Below are 26,831 nucleotides of genomic sequence, written 5' to 3'. Positions count from 1 at the left end.
CCCACACACTACCTAGACTCTACCCACACACTACCTAGACTCTACCCACACACTACCTAGACTCTACCCACACACTACCTAGACTCTACCCACACACTACCTAGACTCTACCCACACACTACCTAGACTCTACCCACACTAGACTCTACCCACACTAGACTCTACCCACACTAGACTCTACCCACACTAGACTCTACCCACACACTACCTAGACTCTATTCACACACTACCTAGACTCTACCCACACACTACCTAGACTCTACCCACACACTACCTAGACTCTACCCACACACTACCTAGACTCTACCCACACACTACCTAGACTCTACCCACACACTCAGACATAGACAAACTTTCACACTCCTCACATACGCTGCTGCTACTCTAATTTATTATCTATCCTGATTGCCTAGTCACTTTTACCCCCTACCTACATGTACATGTTACCTCAACTACCTGTTACCTCAGTACATTGACTCAGTACTGGTACACCTTGTATATAGCCTCGTTATTTTGTGTTACTATTTCCTTTATTAACTTTTTTGAAACTTTTTTTTTTACTCTGTATTGTTGGGAAAGGGTTCGTAAGTAAGCATTTCACGGTAAAGTCTACACCTGTTGTATTCGGCACATGTAACAACATTTGATTTATTTGAGGTGAAGACGGAGTGTCTCTCCGAGGGCTGAGAGGACTTTGAGTTTTCTGCAAAACACACATCCCAAAAAATAGAAGGGACTTGTTACGCTCTGATACAGGAGAGGCAATGGTCAAATGGGTGTTTTTAATGGCGCCTGTGTATCAGTTTAATGTCCCGTGGTCATCCTGTGTGGTTAATAACCTTCGTTAAAGTGATTTGTGCCGTCAGACACACCAATAGGATTCTAAATACACAGCCAGCTCACACTGATAAATGAGCCTACTTTCTCTGGGCCAATGCCATAGCTTTCTCTGACATCCCCGTTCTGGTAAGCGTCTGTAGACTTTAGTTTACCCCATAGATCTGATTCCTTTTATGGCATTGTGTGTGTGTGTGTGTGTGTGTGTGTGTGTGTGTGTGTGTGTGTGTGTGTGTGTGTGTGTGTGTGTGTGTGTGTGTGTGTGTGTGTGTGTGTGTGTGTGTATATATCGGGGAACATAAGACAATGGTCGTCCTCAGTGGTCATCTAACCAAGCTACATTGTGTCACTGCCTCTCACTGTACTGTGAATGAAATCCCAGGCTGCAGTGCAGTCCTACTGGGAAGCCAATTGGCTGGAGAGAGGACATGAGAGAGTAAGGTACGGGTCAGGTAGTATTTCTCCCTATGACAGGGACACATCACTACAGAGCAGCGGGGTGAAAGACAGAACTGTAACCATGCAGGTAAAATAGGCCAGCTTGATTGAACCCTTAAAGATGCACTGTGCAGAAATCGCTCTGCCATTTCCTGGTTGCTAAAATTCTAATAGTTTGCCTATTTCAGTTTTTGACAAAACAAGGAAGTACAGTTTAGAGAATCATTGGATCATTGGAGAATCATTAGACTGTAAATTATATTTTCAATAATGAAAAATATTGTATTTTCAGAATGGGAAGCATAGAAGTAACACACACACAGTAGAACAGATCAACCGCTCCTTAGACTGGCTTTCAATGAGAATGACAGATCTATAACTCACATTTCTGTTAATTTGGTCAGGTTTCCCAAGAAGTTACATATATTACAGCTTTAACCTTTTATTTAACCATTTAAAAACCTCTGTTTTGATGGCACTCACACTAAATTCTAGCAATCGAGGGAAAGAACGAGCGAGAGGCTTGGATATTATATACAGTCTAGTCTAATGCAGTATTATGTACAGTGTATCTTCAGAGTGTTGTGTTGTGCAGCTACAAAAGCTAACCATGAATCTGTTATGATGGTACAGTCCAGTGCACGTACTAGTTTTAGCTGGGATTAGATTGAGATTTAAAGAGATCAAGATTTAGAGCTCTCATTTAGAGGGAGAGGCTTTACTGAGCGCAACTGAAATAAATAAAGTTGAAATAAACCATTTAACAAAAGCCAGCGTGTGGGATGGAAGGCTAATCATTAGCTGTATGATGGACGGCCTACATACCATACAAAGGGCTACTTAAAATGTCTGTCTATGTGCACATACACACACATATACTTATACATGTACACACAGACCGATGCACGGACAGACACACACACACACACCCCTCTGTCCTCTCTCTCTGTCTGTCCGTCCTCCTTCTGTCTGTCCTCAACATGTTCGTCTGTCCTCTGCCTTGCATTTCAAACAAATTTCATCTGGACACCTTTAAATTGACCTGAACTTTGACTGAACACACACCCACTCATCAAATAGAGGTTTCAAAGCAATCCATCTTTCGCAGGGCGAGGCTCTCGCAAACCTGTCAGCGGTCTCGTGTCAGTAGATATGGAGACAGATGCCTCTACTTAGGGTAGGGTGAGACGTCAGAGAGAGGGGATGTTGCTTCCCAAATCGCACCCTATTCCCTATTTAGTGCACTCATTTTAACCAGGGTCCATATGGGTCCTGGTCAAAAGTGTATAGGGAATAAGGTGCAGTTTGGGACATAACCAGAGAGAGGCGGTGTTCAAAGCCAACGTATTCAGCCTTTGATATATCAGTGACTTGGGAGGGTGTGTCTCAATGTCTGAGGTGAGAAATGCATCGGAGAAACACCAATAACGTCAGTTAAACAGGTGCCATAAAACAAGTGGCGCCAACAGCTAAATGGACAGCGATTTAATTTATTCTTGGCCCATATTCAGATTTTATATGGACAGGGGGGGGGGTGACCTGATCCTAAATCGGCATTCCTACTCTGATAAGCTTTGTAAATACGGGCCTTTGTTCTTTTTTGTGTGGTTTCTTCATGAGAAAACAGGGAGAATGCACAAAGATCAAGGCTTTATCAAGAGATGTTTACACACTGTTGTCTAGTCAATCTTCTCAGAGGCTAATAGCTATTAAGCTAATGGAGAGACAACTTCTGAAGCCCACTCTTGACTGATTGGATCGGACTATAGGCTTTGGATAGAGGCAATTTTATTTAAACACGGTAAGGCCTGAGCATATTTAGAAGAAGGTTCTTAGAAAGAGAGTAGAGAGAGTTCCCTAAGTTTTGACCTGTCAAGTATGGACAGGAGTAGAGAAAGGGGTGTCAAACAGAGGTTCACTTGACACAGCGGGGGGGGGGGGGGGGGACGACGACTTTAGTGTGTGAGTGTTTGTTTGGGTGGGGGGGGCAGATGGACAGACGTCCGTCTCTATCTCTCGCTTTCTCTGTGTAGAAAGAGTCTTTGTTTGGCCGTGTGACTCCTGTCATGGTGAATAGTGTGATTGTATAACCCAGTGTGTTTGTATAACCCAGTGTGTTTGTATAACCTGGCGACTGCCGGTAGTCACTCATGCATGTCATCTGGATACCGCCGACGTTATGACGAGGTCAGATGTAGGGTCACATGGCACCAGTAGGTTCTTGAAGCAGAGAGCAGTCTGCAGCATGGGCTACGTCCCAAATGATACCCAATTCCCTATGTAGTGCACTGCTTTTGACCAGGGCCCATAGAGTCAAAAGTAGTGCACTATATAGGGAATATGGTGTGATTAGGGACACAGACTTGCACTAGAGCACGTATGACCTTCCAGCCTCTCACACTGTGATAGTGGTCTGCTTTCTGATAGGGAGATACAGACAGTACTGGGTGAGGAGAAAAGAGTTTTCAGCCAAGTTTGACTGACAGGCGTAGGCCTATTATAGGAACAGTCTGTTTGGTTTTGCTGACGCTCCTGACAGTGAATCAGACAATGTCTTTGTGGTACAAACGCTGGCTGGTTTAGTTGAAGGGAAATGTTGTGTGTTTGCTGTTGAGATCAGAGAGGCAGTGCATTAACAGATTTGTGTGTGTGCGCATCAAAAACAGCCCTTAGCTGCTGACGGTGTCCTGACAGGCCTCATTACAGATCCTCTGACGGAACACAGCACCTCGATACAGAGCCTCTGACGGAACACAGCACCTCGATACAGAGCCTCTGACAGAACACAGCACCTCGATACAGATCCTCTGACGGAACACAGAACCTCGATACAGATCCTCTGACGGAACACAGCACCTCGATACAGAGCCTCTGACAGAACACAGCACCTCCATACAGAGCCTCTGACGGAACACAGCACCTCGATACAGAGCCTCTGACAGAACACTGCACCTCGATACAGAGCCTCTGACGGAACACTGCACCTCGATACAGAGCCTCTGACAGAACACAGCACCTCGATACAGAGCCTCTGACAGAACACAGCACCTCGATACAGAGCCTCTGACAGAACACAGCACCTCGATACAGAGCCTCTGACGGAACACAGAACCTCGATACAGAGCCTCTGACGGAACACTGCACCTCGATACAGAGCCTCTGACAGAACACAGCACCTCCATACAGAGCCTCTGACGGAACACTGCACCTCGATACAGAGCCTCTGACAGAACACAGCACCTCCATACAGAGCCTCTGACGGAACACTGCACCTCGATACAGAGCCTCTGACAGAACACAGCACCTCCATACAGAGCCTCTGACGGAACACTGCACCTCGATACAGATCCTCTGACGGAACACAGAACCTCGATACAGATCCTCTGACGGAACACAGCACCTCGATACAGATCCTCTGACGGAACACAGAACCTCGATACAGATCCTCTGACGGAACACAGCACCTCGATACAGATCCTCTGACGGAACACAGAACCTCGATACAGAGCCTCTGACGGAACACTGCACCTCGATACAGAGCCTCTGACGGAACACTGCACCTCGATACAGAGCCTCTGACGGAACACAGAACCTCGATACAGAGCCTCTGACGGAACACAGAACCTCGATACAGATCCTCTGACGGAACACAGAACCTCGATACAGATCCTCTGACGGAACACTGCACCTCGATACAGAGCCTCTGACGGACACTGCACTTCAATCGCCCTGCTAAACGCAGCCTGCTTTTACAGTCCACACACACACACACACACACACGCGCTTGTAAAGTACACACACACACGTTTCACACCCATTGGAAACTTAAATTGAGTCTGAAATGGGAGCAGATTAAGCAAATGTAGATTAAATGCTGTACTAATCCAGACTGGAGTGTCCTCACATACCCCATCAGGCGTTCTAGGGCAGCAGGTAGCCTAGTGGTTAGAGCATTGGGCCAGTAACTGAAAGGTTACTTGTTCGAACTCCTGAGCCGACAAGGCTGTGTCAATGTGCCCTTGAGCAAGGCACTTAATTGCCCCAATTGCTCTTGTAAGGCTGCTAAATGACAAAAAAAATACAACAAATTTTTAGGTAAATACCTTCCCATAACAACCCTCTGAGAAGAAATGTCTGCTTTCTCTTAAAAAACACCATGCAGGCTGATCGAAATAACCCACTGGCATTACTGCTGAGATCTACCCTCTAAATAACCCACTGGCATTACTGCTGAGATCTACCCTCTAAATAACCCACTGGCATTACTGCTGAGATCTACCCTCTAAATAACCCACGGGCATTACTGCTGAGATCTACCCTCTAAATAACCCACTGGCATTACTGCTGAGATCTACCCTCTAAATAACCCACGGGCATTACTGCTGAGATCTACCCTCTAAATAACCCACTGGCATTACTGCCGAGATCTACCCTCTAAATAACCCACTGGCATTACTGCTGAGATCTACCCTCTAAATAACCCTCGGGCATTACTGCTGAGATCTACCCTCTAAATAACCCACTGGCATTACTGCTGAGATCTACCCTCTAAATAACCCACTGGCATTACTGCTGAGATCTACCCTCTAAATAACCCTCGGGCATTACTGCTGAGATCTACCCTCTAAATAACCCACTGGCATTACTGCTGAGATCTACCCTCTAAATAACCCACTGGCATTACTGCTGAGATCTACCCTAAATAACCCACTGGCATTACTGCTGAGATCTACTCTCTAAATAACCCACTGGTATTACTGCTGAGATCTACCCTCTAAATAACCCACTGGCATTACTGCTGAGATCTACCCTCTAAATAACCCTCGGGCATTACTGCTGAGATCTACCCTCTAAATAACCCACTGGCATTACTGCTGAGATCTACCCTCGAAATAACCCACTGGCATTACTGCTGAGATCTACCCTCTAAATAACCCACGGGCATTACTGCAGAGATCTACCCTCTAAATAACCCACGGGCATTACTGCTGAGATCTACCCTCTAAATAACCCACTGGCATTACTGCTGAGATCTACCCTCTAAATAACCCACTGGCATTACTGCTGAGATCTACCCTCTAAATAACCCACTGGCATTACTGCTGAGATCTACCCTCTCCTTGTTAGGGTTTTCTGTGGTTGTCTGCTCCACCTGTGTCTTTATCCAGGTACTTCCACACAATTCTCAAAACTAGCTAGATAGAGAGCTAACATTTATGGGGTCCAATACCCCCAAACAACCCCAAAATACCAAACTACCAGAAACAACCCCCAAATACCAGAAAATACCCAAAACATCTACCCCAAGAAACTACCAGGAACTACCCCCAAATAGAACTGCATTAATGTTCCTCAGTCCTCAAACCAGGCCTTTTGTTACCACGCTCTTAAAAGACACCACAAAACTCAATATCGCTGGCTATTTCCGACCCTCTGACTGGCGTGACATTGCTGCCATGCATGCACTATGGAAAATGGCTTCCAATCAAACCAATACTATTCCATTCATACTTGGTGTCAGTCAGAGCAATCAGACACAGATTTATCACAGTGGTTCAACCACAGTGGTGCATCAAATATCAGATTACGAACTAACTGAGCATTGATTTGTTTCTGTATGTTAGTCGGTGGCTGGGACAGCTGGTTCTGTATGTTAGTCGGTGGCTGGGACAGCTGGTTCTGTATGTTAGTCGGTGGCTGGGACAGCTGGTTCTGTATGTTAGTCGGTGGCTGGGACAGCTGGTTCTGTATGTTAGTCGGTGGCTGGGACAGCTGGTGATCCTGAAGACCCTATCTATAATATCATTCCCAATAGCCATTTGTCAATGGGCTTTTTCATGACTGATTTTGTTGGCTCCCGAGTGGCAAAGCGGTCTAAGGCACTGCATCTCAGTGCTTGAGGCGTCACTACAGATACCCTGGTTCGATTCTAGGCTATATCACAACCGGTTGTGATTGGGAATAAAAAATCAAATCAAATAATTAGGAGCAGGCAAAACTCCAGTGCTTTTCTCTATTGTGTAATGCCTTTAGGACCTGGAACTGGGTGTTTACAAGCAATGATGTTGGATGACATCAGTGTAATATTCCATTTTGCTGTTGAATTTGATGGGGATATGTGAGCACGTCACCATCTTAGGTGAGTGGCACTGCCATCCCCTTGGCAGCGCTTTCATTTCGGTTCAGCCTATATCGCTAATACACGGGCCTCTATCCACCTAGACAGCAGTACAACCTTTTCTAAGATAATTTTCTTTGATGCAGTTTGATATGTTCTCTGAGACATATTCCTATCTAGAGCATTGTGCTTATTTGCCTGTCTGCGTCCCAAATAGAACCCTGTTCGTTATTGAGTGCTCTACTTTTGACAATGGTCCATAGGGTTCTGGTGGAATGTAATGCACTGCATAGTGCTCTGGTGGAAAGAAGTGCACTACATAGGGCTCTGGTGGAAAGTAGTGCACTACATAGGATACTACCTCTATAAAGATAAATAGTGTCACTGCAGCCTCTTCACACATCACTGTGTGTATTGGACCAGAGGGCTTTTTTCCTTCCTTAAAACTAGGAAGTGAGCTCTCAGCTGTCACTCCACATCAGCTCCTACAGGAACAGAAACTGACAGGAACAAGAACAGGGCAGCCCCTGTACAGGGATCTGATGGAGGGAATCTGTTGGGAGGATGCTGTGTTGCCAAGTGTGCCCCTGTCAAGTGTGCCCCTGTCAAGTGTGCCCCTGTCAAGTGTGCCCCTGTCACTTGACTGCGTGCCAAATAGCACCCTATTCCCTACATAATGCACAACCTTTGACCAGGGCTTGTCAAAAGTAGTACACTATGTAGGGATTAGAGTCCCATTTGGCTGACCTCTCTCATACCTGGCTGACCTCTCTCTCCTTGTGTCACTGGCTGAGGGGGGAATCGATGGAGGCCCTGCCTGGCTGACCTCTCTCTCCCTGTGTCACTGGCTGAGGGGGGAATCGATGTAGGCCCTGCCCTGCCTGGCTGACCTCTCTCTCCCTGTGTCACTGGCTGAGGGGGGAATCGATGGAGGCCCTGCCTGGCTGACCTCTCTCTCCCTGTGTCACTGGCTGAGGGGGGAATCGATGGAGGCCCTGCCTGGCTGACCTCTCTCTCCCTGTGTCACTGGCTGAGGGGGGAATCGATGGAGGCCCTGCCTGGCTGACCTCTCTCTCCCTGTGTCACTGGCTGAGGGGGGAATCGATGTAGGCCCTGCCTGGCTGACCTCTCTCTCCCTGTGTCACTGGCTGAGGGGGGAATCGATGGAGGCCCTGCCTGGCTGACCTCTCTCTCCCTGTGTCACTGGCTGAGGGGGGAATCGATGGTGGCCCTGCCTTGCTGACCTCTATCTCCGTGTCTCACTGGCTGAGGGGGGAATCGATGGTGGCCCTGCCTGGCTGACCTCTCTCTCCCTGTGTCACTGGCTGAGGGGGGAATCGATGGTGGCCCTGCCTGGCTGACCTCTCTCTCCCTGTGTCACTGGCTGAGGGGGGAATTGATGGTGGCCCTGCCTGGCCTGACTGCCCTCTCTCTCCCTGTGTCACTGGCTGAGGGGGGAATCGATGGTGGCCCTGCCTGGCCTGACTGCCCTCTCTCTCCCTGTGTCCGGTGTTTCGTGCTGAGCCTGACACTTTAGGAGGAGATCATAGGAGCTGTCCAGGGTGGGGGCCACTGCCACCCTTCACATTCTACACACGCCTGGGAAACTCTGGCAGGGTAGGAGGGTGGGGTTAGGGGGCGTTTGTAACCTGCTACATCAGCTTGTGTCTACATGTGAGTTTGGAAGGGGGTGAAAGTCCATCGCGATGACCACAGATTGATTCGACAGCCAGGGATGCTAATTTTGTTCCACTCTGTTTCATCCCCACCTCTCCTCCACCCTCCATCCCCCACTTCTCCTCCCTCTCTTATCCTCTGGTCCTCTCACAGCCATAACCAGAGGACCACGTCGTTCCGGCACCCCGTGACGGGACAGGTGTCTCGAGAGAACGTGGATTTTATCCTCCAAGAACAGTGAGTGACTCATCTCCTCTTATCTGTCCTTCATGCGATGACAACTTTTGGTTCTCAGAATGTCGCTGGTATGCTAGTTGGTAATGGTCAGAAACAGACCTGTGGCCTCTCAGGATTGTCAACGTATCTATTTGGGACTACGAGTGTGTAAACCTCAAACACCGTGCCGAACTTAAGTATCTATATTAATTTGTATTTATACAGCGTCTCAGACAGATATCAATCTTCAAAGTTAATCCAACTATCTATATTATTTGAGACCGTAGATAGGAGCCTTAGAAATTGTGGCGATGGCCAGATATGTCGAGGTATATGAATCAGTGTAACAGTCAGCTTTGGAGTAATGGAATAGCGGTTAAAGCCAGTACTGTTGAGGAAGCTGAAATGTGGGAACGTTGGCTAGATCAGTAGATGTTATTTGGAGTATAAGGGAAAAGGGGATACCTAGTCAGTTGTACAACTGAATGCTTCTTCCGCATTTAACCCAACCCCTCTGAATCAGAGAGGGGGGGGGGGGGGGGGCTGCCTTAAAACCTGTCTAGGATCAGCGTGCCGCTAGCGGCACCCCCCCCCCCCCCCCCCCCCACTGAAAAACCAGTGGCGCGAAATTCAAAAAAATTTTTTTTTTTAAATATTTAACTTTCACACATTAAAGTCCAATACAGCTAATGAAAGACACAGATCTTGTGAATCCAGTCAACATGTCCGATTTTTAAAATGTTTTACAGGGAAGACACAATATGTAAAGATGTACATCTATTACCTAAAAACACATTAGCATAATCCACCATCTTTTATTTGTCCACCAACACCAGTAGCCATCACCAATTCGGCTAAACTAAGATATTTATAGCCCCTAACCAACAAAAAAACTCATCAGATGACAGTCTGATAACATATTTATGGTATGGGATAGGTTTTGTTAGAAAAAAGTGCATATTTCAGGTAGATGGCATAGGTTACAATTGCACCCACCGTCACAAATGGACTAGAAAAACTACATTGAGCAACGTGTTTACCTACTTACTAATCATCAAACATTTCGTAAAAATACACAGCATACACGAATCGAAAGACACAGATCCTGTGAATACAGACAATATTTCAGATTTTCTAAGTGTCTTACAGCGAAAACACAATAAATCGTTATATTAGCATAGCACATAGCACATAGCAGCCCAGCATTGATTCTAGCCAAAGTGGGCGATAACGTCAACATCGCCAAAAATATATAAATTTTTTCACTAACCTTCTCAGAATTCTTCAGATGACACTCCTGTAACATCATATTACACAATCCATATAGAGTTTGATCGAAAATGTTTATATTTAGCCACCAAAATCATGGTTAGACAATGTGAAATGTAGCTCAGCTGGTCAGAAAATGTCCTTGCGCCACTTAGACAGTGATCTACTCTTATACATAAATACTCATAAACGTGACTAAAAAATATAGGGTGGACAGGGATTGATAGACAATTTAATTCTTAATACAATTGCGGAATTATATTTTTTAATTTATCCTTACTTTTCAATACAGTTTGCGCCAAGCGAAGCTACGTCAAAAAACATGGCGTCCTAAGCCACTAAAATGTTTCGACAGAAACACGATTTATCATAATAAAAATGTCCTACTTTGAGCTGTTCTTCCATCAGTATCTTGGGCAAAGGATCCTTTCTTGGGAGTAATCGTCTTTTGGTGGAAAGCTGTCCTCTTGCCATGTGGAAATGCCAACTGCGTTCGGGATGAACTGAAAAGCGTGCCCAGCTATTCACATCGTTTCAAAAATAAATGTCCCAAAATCGCACTAAACGGATATAAATTGCTATAAAACGCTTTAAATGAACTACCTTATGATGTTTTTAACTCCTATAACGAGTGAAAAGATGACCGGAGAAATATAACAGGCTAAACTAACGCTTGGAACAGGAGCGGGTCGGTGTCCTCCACGCGCGTTACGCACCAAGAAAAGACTTGCTAGCTACAGGGTTTTTTAATTTATAGGGCCTGTGAACGCGCAATCGACCCCATTGGAATCGTCATCACGTAAAGGCATCCAGGGGAAGACGTAAGAAGTGTCCGTATAGTCATAGCAATAACAGTGCCCTTTTAACTGACTTCAGAACAGTGGCCAACATTTCTGAAATCTGACTCCATGTCAGGGAAATTGCTGTAGAATGGGCTCTGTTCCACTTAGAGACAAAATTTCAACTCCTATAGAAACTATAGACTGTTTTCTATCCAATAATAATAATAATATGCATATTGTACGATCAAGGATTTTGTGGGAAGCCGTTTCAAAAATTACCCAATTAGCATAAATAGTCTCAACAGTGCCCCCATCCTCAACAGGTTAATCGACATCCACGTTTTCGGCGCCCGGGGAACAGTGGGTTAACTGCCTTGCTCAGGGGCAGAAGGACATATTTTTATCTTGTTAGCTCGGGGATTCGATCCAGCAACCTTTCGATTACTGGCCCAACGCTCTAACCACTAGGCTACCTACCACATTGGGTGTGAAGTTAAGGGCAATGCCAATGTTGTTGAGATTATGGAACAGAGTGGGACGTTAACCCAAATAGGATGTTATTTGTCTCTCTATGGATCATCAAGGTGGGAGGCTCTACCACCATCCTTAGCAATGTTCCCTATCAAATCTCCAGAATCCACTCGTCCTTAGCTGGCCTCTACCAGGCCATCCTAACCCTGACTATTTGATCCAAAATGATGGCAGAGTGTCAGTACAACTAGGATTTACCACCTAACCTGCTCTACACAGTGACCTCACAGTCAGACTGTGAAATGTCACCTCTATCTCTTGCTCTCATTTCTCTCTTCTCTCTCTTTTTGCCTTATTCATTCATCTCTTTTCGTGGTTCTGCCCTCAGCATTTGTGTCCAAGGATATTCTGGAAAAATGGCCAAAGTTCTCAGAACAAGTGGAACCTTAGTTTGTAGAACCTTGTAGTTTGTAGTACCCTGTCAGAAGTCTTTTGAGTGTCACTTCCTGTGCCCTAACCTTACATGGGGGACCAGAGATGAGTGAATTTAGACTACCTTTAGAACAAAGTGCCAGTTTCCCACCCCTGTGTCAGGGTCCAACGCTTTCGCACAAGATGACAAAGATATTAAAGGTTGAGCTCAAAGGGTCATTCCACCTCACCACAAAACTACTGTGACAAGTATGAGTTCATACAGAACTTTCTTATCTATTAAATATCTCATTGCATGTGCACTGCCTTCCAAAAACAAAAAGCAAAATGGCCGTGGAGCTGACAACAGCAGCATACAGTTTTAAAAGAGATACCAGAGACTCACCAACTTAGCGCTCAGCTCTCAACATCTCTCCACAATCTCTCTCTTTCTCTCTGATACTCTCTCGATCCCCCTCTCTCGTTCTCCTCCTGTGTCTGGCAGAGAACAGGAGGGCACATTCCCCTGCCATGTTCTGATGGATCCGTCTCATTAACAGCTTTGTGGGCGTGGAGGGCTATATGAGCCACGCAGATAATGTGTCTCAGCCGCTCAACCTGCACAACCTCTACTACCGCATACAGAGGAACAGGCCAGAGAGGGGGTGTGTGTGGTATACCTAACGTGGAGTTTCTATTAAATAACATCTGGTGTAGCAAGTTGTTTTGACCACAATACTTATGTCATGTCTCAATGCAGTTGCAGCCTTCAAAATGTTTTGGGGATTTTGTATTTTTCCCTTTATTTTATCAGGTAAGTTGACTGAGAACACATTCTCATTTACAGCAACGACCTGGGGAATAGTTACAAGGGAGATGAGTGAGCCAATTAGAAGCTGGGGATGATTAGGTGGTCATTATGGTCAGGTTGTGAATTTAGCCAGGACACCGGGGTTAACACTCCTATTCTCACTATAAGTGCCATGGGATATTTAGTGACCACAGAGAGTCAGCACACCTGTTTAACATCCCATCTGAAAGACGGCACCCTACACAGGGAAATGTCCCCAGTCACTGTCTTGGGGCATTGGGATATTGTTTTAGACCAAAGGAAAGAGTGTCTCCTACTGGCCCTCCAACACCACTTCCAGCAGCACCACTTAGCTTCAGAGCCAAGCCAGCAGTGGGATGCAGTGTGGTATGCTGCTGGCTAGTATTGGAAACTGTGCTTTGGTGCCTCAGAAGGCAACAATACAATGTAACCTAACAGTACTGTGGTTTGGTGTTACTCCAAGTTATTATTATTCAGAGCCATTTACAATCAGTGCAGTCAACTAAAGGAGGTAAAACACCCACATAGATCACGTGTTGCTCTCTGAACAGGCAAGATCTATACTAGGGCTAGTCATGTTGAAATGTGTTGTCATGACGACCTATAAGATGATGGCACAGACCCACAACATTCTAGGCTTATTTAAATATGAGGAGACTCCTGATGAACTGCAAATTACATCATTACATAAGACAAATTCAAATCTGGACAGACCGACGGGGAATGGGGTGGGAGTGCAAAGAGCATGTTTCCACCTCCACAAGGCCTCCTCCTGAGTATTTATACACGCACTTACTCTCTGAGAAGATCAGGAATGGGGTCATGAGTGACATTTATGTCGTGTTATTGTAGTATTCTAGAACCAAAGCCGCATTCTGAAGCATTGTCAGTGTTACTTCTATACCTTTTAATAAACTACTCTATGTGCAGTATCTAGGCCTAACCTTCTAGACTACTCTGTGCAGTATCTAGGCCTAACCTTCTAGACTACTCTATGTGCAGTATCTAGGCCTAACCTTCTAGACTACTCTATGTACAGTATCTAGGCCTAACCTTCTAGACTACTCTATGTACAGTATCTAGGCCTAACCTTCTAGACTACTCTATGTGCAGTATCTAGGCCTAACCTTCTAGACTACTCTATGTGCAGTATCTAGGCCTAACCTTCTAGACTACTCTATGTGCAGTATCTAGGCCTAACCTTCTAGACTACTCTAGGCCTAACCTTCTAGACTACTCTATGTGCAGTATCTAGGCCTAACCTTCTAGACTACTCTATGTGCAGTATCTAGGCCTAACCTTCTAGACTACTCTATGTGCAGTATCTAGGCCTAACCTTCTAGACTACTCTATGTGCAGTATCTAGGCCTAACCTTCTAGACTACTCTATGTGCAGTATCTAGGCCTAACCTTCTAGACTACTCTATGTGCAGTATCTAGGCCTAACCTTCTAGACTACTCTATGTACAGTATCTAGGCCTAACCTTCTAGACTACTCTATGTACAGTATCTAGGCCTAACGTCATGTCCCCAAACACACTGGAAAAGGGAAGAAAATGGCCACTGTTTGGAGGCACTGCACGACATGACATGACACTACTCTACACTACACGACATGACACTACAGTAAACTACTACACACCACACTACACTACACACCACACTACACCACACAACACTACACACCACACTACACCATACGACACCAGTATACAATTACACTACACTACACCACACTACGCTACACACCACACTAAACTACACTATTCTACACTACACCATACAATTGCTACAATTGCGACGTTGTCCAAAAATGTTAGCCAGGAGATCCCGGGCGTTGCTGACTAAAAAGCTAACAAATTCAAAAATAGGTTTGGAGGAAATGAAGACACCTCAGGGAAGTTGAAAATACGCTAGAACTTGTCGGGGGGGACTAAGTAGAAAAGTGAACTATCCCTTTAAGGCCTTTATTCCAGAGTGGCAGCTCTCCGGAGACCCAGAGCGATAATAATGTCCAATGTGCTGAAAAGCCTGACTTCTGACTGTCACAGCCTTAATTGCCTGGCAGTGTGCCCTTCACAAGTGCCAGTCCTTGAAAGTGTTTTCTCCCTCTCTCACAATGACGGAGTAATTGTCCGAGTCGGAGATGGGGAGGCGAGATCTGCATTTCCAGAGTTCTGTACAGCGAAGCGCTGAGGAATTATGCGTGTGTGCAGATGTAAAGTTTTCGCTGTTTGTTCCTAGTGCTTATAAAAAAACAAATCTTATGTGGATCTCCTTGTACATTCATAGGTTTAGTTTCAGTGCTTCGTGAATTTCTGTTTTGCATCGGATAATGTAGTCGTATTCTCATTCTATTAGATTTCAGTTTTTCCCCCCTTTTAGTCTCTTTGTATTGTTTGAGCCTTTCGTTTTTCATGTTTGTTCTCTAGTTTAGTAGCTTCAAAGGTTTCACTTCTAGTTCATCTAAGGCTAAGCTATAATAGTAGGGAGGGTAGACTAGATTATCAGAGTAGGAGTGCTGATCCTATGAACATATCCTAGATCAGCACCCCTACTCTGAGACACTTTGTGAAGAGGGGCACAGTGGGCATTGCATTATTGGAGAGGTGATGATTATTTATTTCAAGTGATGGCCTAGTTCGCTAGCCTCCCACAACCCCCCATCACCTCCTGACAGATGAGTTTGCCCAACACATATCCTGTGAGAGAGAAACACCAGTGTCTGTGTGTACAGTACATGTCTGTGTGTACAGTACATGTCTGTGTGTACAGTACATGTCTGTTCATATAATATAATATACTTTCTGACGGGGATCTTCTCTGACGGGGATCTTCTCCCCTTACACCTAATTTACATCTTCCACTCTCTCAGCCGTCCGCTAGGTCCTCTCAAACGAAAAGATGCATATATAGAACGTCCACACGGAACACTGTGCAGACAGGAGGGGAAGTTTGATTGAAGCAAAATTTATACATTTCCCCTCCCAACACTGAGGCTACCCATGGGGCAGTGCAATTCATCAAACTCTACAAATCTAGTTCACACACACCATACAATAATCAGACATCAAGAGATATATATATACACTCACACACACACACACACTGTACATGCTTGGTGTCAATATGTAAGTCACAACAGAACAGTCAGAGCATGGAGTTCCCTTGTCAGAGTCAACCTAAAGACAGGTTCTCTGATGGGGGTCCTCTCTGAGTCGGAACTTCAGACCTTTCTACATTTTGCTACGTTAGTCTTATTCTTAAATGGATTAAATTGTTTTTCCCTCTCATCAATCTACACACATACCCCATAATGACAAAGCAACAACAGGTTTTTAGACATTTTTGCAAACTTATATAAAAAATAAACTGAAATATCACATTTACATAAGTTTTCAGAACCTTTACTCATTACTTTGTTGAAGCACCTTTGGCAGCGATTACAGCTTTGAGTCTTCTTGGGTATGATGCTACAAACTTGGCACATCTGTATTTGGGGAGTTTCTCCCATTCTTCTCTGCAGATCCTCTCAAGCTCTGTCAGGTTAGATGGAGAGTGTTGCTGCGCAGCTATTTTCAGGTCTCTCCAGAGATGTTAGATCAGGTTCAAGTCCGGGCCACTCAAGGACATTCAGAGACTTTTATGAAGCCACTCCTGCGTTGTCTTGACTGTGTGCTTAGGCTCGTTATCCTGTTAGAAGGTGAACCTTGGCCCCAGTCTGAGGTTCTGAGCGCTATGGAGCAGGTTTTCATCAAGGATCTCTCTGTACTTTGCTCCGTTCATCTTTCCCTCGATCCTGACTAGTCTCCCAATCCCTGAAAACATCCCCACAGCATGATGCTGCCACAACCATGCTTATTTATTTTACCTTTATTTAACTAGGCAAGTCAGTTAAGAACAAATTCGTATTTTCAATGACGGCCTAGGAACAGTGGGTTAACTGCCTTGTTCAGGGGCAGAACGACATATTTTTACCTTGTCAGCTCGGGGATTCGATCTCGCAACCTTTCAGTTATTAGTCCAACGCTCTAACCACTAGGCTACCTGCCGCCCCTTAGGGATGGTGCCAGGTTTCCTCCAGACGTGACACTTGGCATTAAGGCCAAAGAGTTTAATCTTGGTTTCATCAGACCAGAGAATCTTGTTTCTCATGGTCTTAGAATCCTTTATTTGCCTTTTGGCAAAATCCAAGTTGGCTGTCGTATGCCTGTTACTGAGGAGTGGCTTCAGTCTTGCCACTTAACCATAAAGGCCTGATTGGTGGAGTGCTGCAGAGATGGTTGTCCTTCTGAACGGTTCTCCCATCTCCACAGAGGAACTCTGGAGCTTTGTCAGAGTGACCATCGGGTCCTTGGTCACCTCCCTGGCCAAGGTCCTTCTCCCCCGATTGCTCAGTTTGGCTGGGCGGCCAGCTCTAGGCGGAGTCTTTGTGGTTCCAAACTTCTTCCAATAAAGGATGATGGAGGCCACTGTGTTCTTGGGAACCTTCAATGCTGCAGACATTTTTTGGTACCATTCCCCAGATCTGGGCCTCGAAACAATCCTGTCTCGGAGCTCTACGGACAATTCCTTCAACCTTATGGCTTGGTTTTTCTCTGATATGCACTGTCAACTGTGGGGCCTTATATAGACAGGTGTGTGCCTTTCCAAACCATGTCCAATCAATAGAATTTACCACAGATGGACTCCCAAGTTGTAGAAACATCTCAAGGATGATCAATGGAAACAGGATGCACCTGAGCTCAATTTCGAGTCTCATAGCAAAGGGTCTGAATACTTATGTAATTAATGTATTTTTGTTTTTTATTTTTAATAAATTTGCAAAAGATCAAAAAAATCTGTTTTCACATTGTCATTTTGGGGTATTGTGTGTAGATTGATGAGGGGGAAAAAACACGTAATTTATTTTTTATATGTTCAGTGCCTTCAGAAAGTATTCACACCCCTTGACTATTTCCACATTTTGTTGTGTTACAGCCTACATTTAAAATGGATTAAATTGAGATGTTGCATCACTGGCCTACACACAATTTATTTATTTATTTATTTCACCTTTATTTAACCAGGTAGGCAAATTGAGAACACGTTCTCATTTACAATTGCGACCTGGCCAAGATAAAGCAAAGCAGTTCGACACATACAACAACACATAGTTACACATGGAGTAAAAACAAACATACAGTCAATAATACAGTAAAAATAAGTCTATATACAATATGAGCAAGTGAGATGAGATAAGGGAGGTGAAGGCAAACAAGATATATATATATAAATAAATAAATAAAAAAAATATATAAAAAGGCCATGGTGGCGAAGTAAATACAATATAGCAAGTAAAAAAAATAACACTGGAATGGTTGGTTTGCAGTGGAAGAAGGTGCAAAGTAGAGATAGAAATAATGGGGTGCAAAGGAGCAAAATAAATAAATACAGTAGGTAAAGAGGTAGTTGTTTGGGCTAAATTATAGATGGGCTATGTACAGGTGCAGTAATCTATGAGCTGCTCTGACAGCTGGTGCTTAAAGCTAGTGAGGGAGATAAGTGTTTCCAGTTTCAGAGATTTTTGTAGTTCGTTCCAGTCATTGGCAGCAGAGAACTGGAAGGAGAGGCGGCCAAAGGAAGAATTGGTTTTGGGGGTGACCAGAGAGATATACCTGCTGGAGCGCGTGCTACGGGTGGGCGTTGCTATGGTGACCAGCGAGCTGAGATAAGGGGGGACTTTACCTAGCAGGGTCTTGTAGATGACCTGGAGCCAGTGGGTTTGGCGACGAGTGTGAAGCGAGGGCCAGCCAACGAGAGCGTACAGGTCGCAGTGGTGGGTAGTATATGGGGCTTTGGTGACAAAACGGATGGCACTGTGATAGACAATACCCTACAATGTCAAAGTCAAATCATGTTTTTAGAATTTTTTACAAGTAAAAAGCTGAATTGTCTTGAGTCAATAAGTATTCAACCCTGTTGTTATGGCGATGCCTAAATAAGTTCAGTAGTAAAGATTTGCTTATCAAGTTAATTAATACGTATCATGATTTTTTTAATGACTACCTACCTTATCCCTTTACCCCACACATACAATTATCTGTATGGTGCCTCAGTCGAGCAGTGCATTTCAAACACAGATTCAACCACAAAGACATGGCAGGTTTTCCAATGCCTCGCAAAGAAGGGCACCTATTGGTAGATGGGTAAAAAAAGCAGACATTGAATATCCCTTTGAGGATGGTGATGTTATTAATTACACTTTGAATGGTGTATCAATAAACCCAGTCACTACAATGATACAGGCGTCTTTCCTAACTCAGTTACCAGAGAGGATGTAAACCTCTCAGGGATTTCACAATGAGGCCAATGGTGACTTTAAAACAGTTACAGAGTTTTTAAATGCTGTGATAAGAGAAAACGAAGGATGGATCAACAACATTGTAGTTACTCCATAATACTAACCTAATTGACAGAGTGAAAAGAAGGAAGCCTGTACAGAATACAAATATTCCAAAACATGCATCCTGTTTGCAACAACGCACTAAAGCAATACTGAAAAAAAATACATTAATACATTAAAAGTGTTATGTTTGGGGCCAATCCAATAAAACACATCACTGAGTACCGTTCACGCGTTTCAAGGATAGTGGTGGTTGCATCATGTTATGGGTTATGTAATCATTAATGATTGGGAAGTTCTTCAGGATAAAAAATAAACTGAATAGAGCTAAGCACAGGCAAAATCCTAGAATTAAACCTGGTTCAGTCTGCTTTCCAACAGACACTGGAAGATGAATTCATCTTTCAGCAGGACAATAACCTAAAACACAAGACCAAATGTACAATGGAGTTGCTTACAAAGAAGTCAGTGAATGTTCAAGTTACAGTTTTGACTTAAATGTGCTTGAAAATCTATGGCAAGACTGGAAAATGGTTGTCTAGCAATGATCAACAACAAATTTGACAGAGCTTGAAGAATAATGGGCAAATGTTGCACAATCCAGGTGTGGAAAGCTCTTAGACTCACAGCTGTAATCGCTGCCAGGTGATTCTAATGTATTGACTCAAGGGGCTGAGCACTTATCTAATCAAGATATATATTTTTTTTATTTGTTATTTTTTTTGTATGCACATCTCATTTTTCTTTCATTTTGTCATTACAGAGTATTTTCTGTAGATCGTTGACAGAAAATGACAATTAAATCCATTTTAATCCCAATTTGTAACACAACAAAAAGTCAAGGGGTGTGAATATTTTCAGAAGGCACTGTATATATATATATGTATGTATGTATGCCCCAATCCTTGCACTCAAGTATTATGAAACCAATATGGAACATATAACACCATAGCAATAATGATACAAGGCATGCCTGTATGTGTTATGATATTGAATGCAAGGATTGTGCCAAACACATGCGTGTTACGGATCATATTATCCACTGCTAACCTGGGCCTGTATTAACAAAGGGTCTCAGAGTACGTGTGAGGATCCCAGAGCATTAATACATCCCTGAGGCTTGAAAGAGAGAAGTTCCTTTGGAAGTCCAGACAAAGGGGCTGATCTCCAAACAACAGCAGTCTGTCCTTGCCCTCCAGGGTGTGGTCTACAGAGCCGTGTGTAGAGTTGCATCCTCTCAATGACGCTCTGTGTGACCCTGTGCTGCTTTCTGTCTCTTTCTCACCAGGCCAGGTGGCCGTATGTCCAACCCCCAGCAGGCCGACTTGCGGCTTTCCAGCACCATCAGCGAGGCTTCCACTGTGGACACCGCTTCGGGGTCAAAGGTCAGTCCCAAAACTTTATCCATTTATTTTCTCCCAGCCCTCTGCAATTTGACACGTTGTGAATTGCATTATCTTTTTGAACAACATTTGACATCTTATCCAGAGCTATTAAGGTTGTGCCTTGCTCAAGGACACATCGATAGATTTTTCCTAGTCTGCTTGGGGATTCGAACCAGCGACCTTTCAGTTACTAGCCCAACATTCTTAACCACAAGGCTACCTGCCCTCATATCTGTTTCACTTTCTGTGCTGGGTGAAAACTACATTGAACAAAAATATAAACGCAACATGTAAAGTGTTGGTTCCATGTTTCATGAGCTGAAATAAAAGATCCAAGAAATGTTCCATACGCACAAAAATCTAATTTCTCTGAAATGCACAAATTTGTTTACATCCCTGTCAGTGAGCAATTCTCCTTTGCTAAAATAATCCAGCCACCTGACAGGTGTGGCATATCAAGAAGCTGATTAAACAGCATGCTCATTACACAGGTGCACCTTGTGCTGGTGACAATAAAAAGCCACTCTAAAATGTGCAGTTTTGTCACACAACACAATGCCACTGATGTCTCAAGTTTTGAGGGAGTGTGCAATTGGCATGCGGACTGCTTGAATGTCCACCAGATCTGTTGCCAGAGAATGTAATTTTAATTTCTCTTCTGTAAGAGAAGACACACACTCCAACGTTGTTTTATAGAATTTGGCAGTTCGTCCAACCGGCCAGCCCAGGACTCCACATCCGGCTTCTTAACCTGCGGGATCATCTGAGACCAGCCACCCAGCTGATGAAACTGTGGGTTTGCACAACCTAATTTCTGCACAAACTGTCAGAAAAACGTCTCAGGGATACTCATCTGTGTGCTCGTCATCTTCACCGGGGTCTTGACCTGACTGCAGTTCGGCGTCGTAACCAACTTCAGTGGGCAATGCTCACCTTCGATGGCCACTGGCATGCTGGAGAAGTGCGCTCTTAACAGATGAATCCCGGTTTCAACTGTACCGTGCAGATGGCAGACAGCGTAGCGTGTATGGCATCATGTGGGTGAGCGGTTTGTGAAAAGAGTGCCCCATGGTGGCGGTGGTGTTATGGTATGGGCAGGCATAAGCTACGGAAAACGAACATAATTGCATTTTATCGATGGCAATTTGAATGCACAGAGATACCGTGACGAGATGCTGAGGACCATTGTCGTGCCACTCATCCACCGCCATCACCTCATGTTTCAGCATGATAATGCACGGCCCCATGTCGCAAGGATCTGTACACAATTCCTGGAAGCTGAAAATGTCCCAGTTCTTCCATGGCCTGCATACTCTCCAGGATCAACGTGTACGACAGTGTTTTCCACAGGCCACAATCAACATCCCGATCAACTCTATGTGAAGGAGATGTGTCGCGCTGCACGAGGCAAATGGTGGTCAAACCAGATACTGACTGGTTTTCTGATCCACGACCCTACCTTCTTTTTAAATTTGTTATATATCTGTGACCAAAAAATGCATATCTGTATTCCTGGCTGTGAAATCCATAGATTGGGGCCTAATGAATTTATTTCAATTGACTGATTTCCTTATAAGGAACTGTAACTCAGTAAAATCATTAAAAAAAAAAGAAAATCATGATACGTTTATATTTTTGTTCAGTGTAAATGGAATATACCCCTCAAGTTACAAACCTGTTAGTAAAGTGTTTAGTTCCGTGTACAGGTGGGGTAGAAAACCTGAAACAGGCTACTTCTATACAGTACCAGTACTGGTACTTCTATACAGTACCAGTCAAAAGTTTGGACACACCTACTCGTTCAAGAGTTTTTCTTTATTTTCACTATTTTCTACATTGTAGAGTAATAGTGAAGACATCAAAACTATGAAATAACACACATGGAATCATTTAGTAACCAAAAAAGTGTTACAGAAATCAAAATATATTTTATATTTGAGATTTTTCAAAGTAGCCACCCTTTGCCTTGATGACAGCTTTGCACACTCTTGGCATTCTCTCAACCAGCTCAATCATGGGTAGTCACCTGGAATGCGTTTCAAATAACAGGTGTGCCTTGTTAAAAGTTTGAGCCAATCAGTTGTGTTGTGACAAGGTAGGGGTACAGAAGATGGCCCTATTTGGTAAAAGACCAAGTCCATATTATGGAAAAAACAGCTCAACAGGTACACCTTACAGTGAAATGCTTACTTACAAGCCCTTAACCAACAATGCTTTAAGAAGTTTTAAGAAAAAGTGTTAAGTAAAAAATAGATGAGTAAAAAATGTAAAATAAAAGTAACAAATAATTAAACAGCAGCAGTAAAATTACAATAGCGAGGCTATATACAGGGGGTACCGGTACAGAGTCAATGTGCGGGGGAACTTGTTAGTCGAGGTAATTGAGGTAATATGTACATGTAGGTAGAGTTAAAGTGACTATGCATAGATAATAAAAAGAAATGACAGTCCATTATTACTTTAAGACATGAAGGTCAGTCAATACAGAAAATGTTAAAAAACTTTTAACGTTTCTTCAAGTGCAGTCGCAACCATCAAGCGCTATGATGAAACTTGCTCTCATGAGGACCGCCACAGGAAAGGAATACCCAGAGTTACCTCTGTTGCAGAGGATGAGTACATTAGAGTTACCAGCCTCAGAAATTGCAGCCCAAATAAATGCTTCACAGAGTTCAAGTAACAGACTCCTCTCAACATCAACAGTTCAGAGGAGACTGCGTGAATCAGGCCTTCATGGTCGAATTGCTGCAAAGAAACCACTACTAAAGGACACCAATAATAAGAAGAGACTTGCTTGGGCCAAGAAACACAAATAAACAAACATTAGACCGATAGAAATCTGTGCTTTTGCTCTGATGAGTCCAAATTTGAGATTTTTGGTTTCAACCGCCGTGTCTTTGTGAGGTGCAGAGTAGGTGAACGGATGATTCCCGCATGTGTGGCACTACTTTTGAGCAGCTCTGGTCAAAAGAGAGGGAAAAGTAATTTTCACTGACTGACATTAGGGGATGATGAATGGCTAGGGGGGGGGGGGGGGGCTGATCTCTCACACCCACCAAGCCCCCATTAAAAGCTACCAGACAGTGGTGAGAACAGGGGGTGGGAGTGGAGAGCGGGGGGGGGGGGGGGGGGGTTCTGTCTGCCTGTACGGGGCTTATTTAATTAAAGCTGCAGACTCTGGAGGGGGAAAGTCAGATGTGTGGATCTAACATAGTTACACTTGGACTGCACATGTCTAATGGAATGGTGCATGTGGGGCTGAGTGTGACAGGCAAGGTGTGTGTGTGTCAAGTGCATGTGTGTGTGTGTGTGCTTGCGTCTGTATCTCAACATAACAAGCTCAGGGTCTTCTCTCCAGGCTCTACTGTGACAACGACAGAACACCCCCTCCCCCCTACTCTAAGTGGCTGCTCTGACTTCTCCATATCCCTTTAAGGCTACTGCTCAAAGCCAGGTGATAGTGAACAGGCTACTGCTCAAAGCCAGGTGATAGTGAACAGGCTACTGCTCAAAGCCAGGTGATAGTGAACAGGCTACTGCTCAAAGCCAGGTGATAGTGAGCAGGCTACTGCTCAAAGCCAGGTGATGGTGAACAGGCTACTGCTCAAAGCCATGTGATAGTGAACAGGCTACTGCTCAAAGGCAGGTGATAGTGAACAGGCTACTGCTCAAAGCCAGGTGATAGTGAACAGGCTACTGCTCAAAGCCAGGTGATAGTGAACAGGCTATTGTTTAAAGCTAGGTGATAGTGAACAGGCTCCTGCTCAAAGGCAGGTGATAGTGAACAGGCTACTGCTCAAAGGCAGGTGATAGTGAACAGGCTACTGCTCAAAGGCAGGTGATGGTGAACAGGCTACTGCTCAAAGGCAGGTGATGGTGAACAGGCTACTGCTTAAAGCCAGGTGATGGTGAACAGGCTACTGCTTAAAGCCAGGTGATGGTGAGCAGGCTACTGCTCAAAGCCAGGTGATAGTGAACAGGCTATTGTTTAAAGCCAGGTGATGGTGAGCAGGCTATTGTTTAAAGCCAGGTGATAGTGAACAGGCTATTGTTTAAAGCCAGGTGATAGTGAACAGGCTACTGCTCAAAGCCAGGTGCTAGTGAACAGGCTATTGTTTAAAGCCAGGTGATAGTGAACAGGCTATTGTTTAAAGCCAGGTGATGGTGAACAGGCTACTGCTCAAAGCCAGGTGATGGTGAACAGGCTACTGCTTAAAGCCAGGTGATGGTGAGCAGGCTACTGCTCAAAGCCAGGTGATAGTGAACAGGCTATTGTTTAAAGCCAGGTGATGGTGAGCAGGCTATTGTTTAAAGCCAGGTGATAGTGAACAGGCTATTGTTTAAAGCCAGGTGATAGTGAACAGGCTACTGCTCAAAGCCAGGTGCTAGTGAACAGGCTATTGTTTAAAGCCAGGTGATAGTGAACAGGCTATTGTTTAAAGCCAGGTGATGGTGAACAGGCTACTGCTCAAAGCCAGGTGCTAGTGAACAGGCTATTGTTTAAAGCCAGGTGATAGTGAACAGGCTATTGTTTAAAGCCAGGTGATAGTGAACAGGCTATTGTTTAAAGCCAGGTGATAGTGAACAGGCTACTGCTCAAAGCCAGGTGATAGTGAACAGGCTACTGCTCAAAGCCAGGTGATAGTGAACAGGCTATTGTTTAAAGCCAGGTGCTATTGAAACGGCAGTATCATCAGCATGATATGAGCTCTCTTCCATTCCTCACTCTGTTTCCTTCTCTCCATATCTCCCTCTCTTTAGCAGAGAACAGGAGAGCACACACACTCACACACAGTGCTTCTTTCTCACTCACTCACTCACATGCACGCACACACACACACACACACACACACACACACACACACACACACACACACACACACACACACACACACACACACACACACACACACACACACACACACACACACACACACACACACACACACACACACACACACACACACACACACACACACAGACAGACACGCACAGCTCCAAAGAGGTAAATCACATCCGCCCCATCAACAGGTGGCCCGACAGTGATTGACGGTGACACACCGTCGTACGACAGGGAATCCATCTCACTGTAACTGATCAGTAACCATGGGACACCACACCCTTTCACCACTGTAAACTCGGGGTTGTGTCCTAAATGGCACCCTATTCCCTATATAGGGCACTACTTTTGACCAGAGCCCATTGTGTAGGGAATAGGGTGCCATTTGGGGACACAGAGCAGGTGATCCTCCCCATTCCCTCCCCCCCTGCCTGTGCCCATAAGGGATCAAACAGTATCCTTTGCTTTACTGACAAACATCAGCACTAAACATCTGTGTCAGTTTACTGAGGCATGAGTCATGCTATTCCTGTCAAACTCTTCAAAGTATTGTCACCACACAGTAAATAGCAGACAAATACATACTGAAACAGGATGATAGAATCAAGAGCATGTATACTGTATAGCACGTAGCTTGTGTACTGTATAGCACGTAGCTTGTGTACTGTATAGCATGTAGCTTGTGTACTGTATATTATGTAGCTTGTGTAGTGTATAGCACGTAGCTTGTGTACTGTGTAGCACGTAGCTTGTGTACTGTATAGCACGTAGCTTGTGTAGTGTATAGCACGTAGCTTGTGTACTGTATAGCATGTAGCTTGTGTACTGTATAGCATGTAGCCTGGGTACTGTAGAGCATGTATCTTGTGTACTGTATAGCCTTTCACTGACAAAAGCAGAATCTTACATCAGAGACCCTGTTGTATGGAGTGATGTTAGTGCCAACAAATTCAAATAAAATGTTTGATGACACTAATTGCAATCCATATTTTACTTGTCCTGAAAATATACTACAACAAACCACGTAGACAAGGGAGTCTGTTGTGACAGTGCTTCTGCCATGTAGTGTCTACCTAACATGCTTGGTCAGCCACAGTTATTTACATTTTATAATTAGCCACTGTTTTCCTTCCCACCAGCTGTAGAGCTGTAGTGCCAGCGTCCCTGAGC

General features: G+C 44.4%; 1 protein-coding gene across 8 annotated transcripts in view; it reads left to right on the top strand.

Annotated features, from left to right (window-relative positions):
- Positions 1-26,831, top strand: part of LOC129854993 (pleckstrin homology domain-containing family A member 7-like) — a 166,773-nt gene that overhangs the window by 87,524 nt on the left and 52,418 nt on the right. For all 8 annotated transcript variants that reach the window (XM_055922218.1, XM_055922217.1, XM_055922216.1 and 5 more), the window contains 2 exons: positions 9,224-9,307; positions 20,725-20,821. In XM_055922218.1, coding sequence (XP_055778193.1) covers positions 9,224-9,307; positions 20,725-20,821 — 181 coding nt within the window. The remainder of the gene's footprint in view (positions 1-9,223; positions 9,308-20,724; positions 20,822-26,831) is intronic.

Source organism: Salvelinus fontinalis, chromosome 5, assembly GCF_029448725.1.
Source record: "Salvelinus fontinalis isolate EN_2023a chromosome 5, ASM2944872v1, whole genome shotgun sequence".
NCBI lineage: Eukaryota > Metazoa > Chordata > Actinopteri > Salmoniformes > Salmonidae > Salvelinus > Salvelinus fontinalis.
Note: the sequence above shows the minus strand (reverse complement) of the source record. Positions and strands in the feature narration are given on the sequence as shown.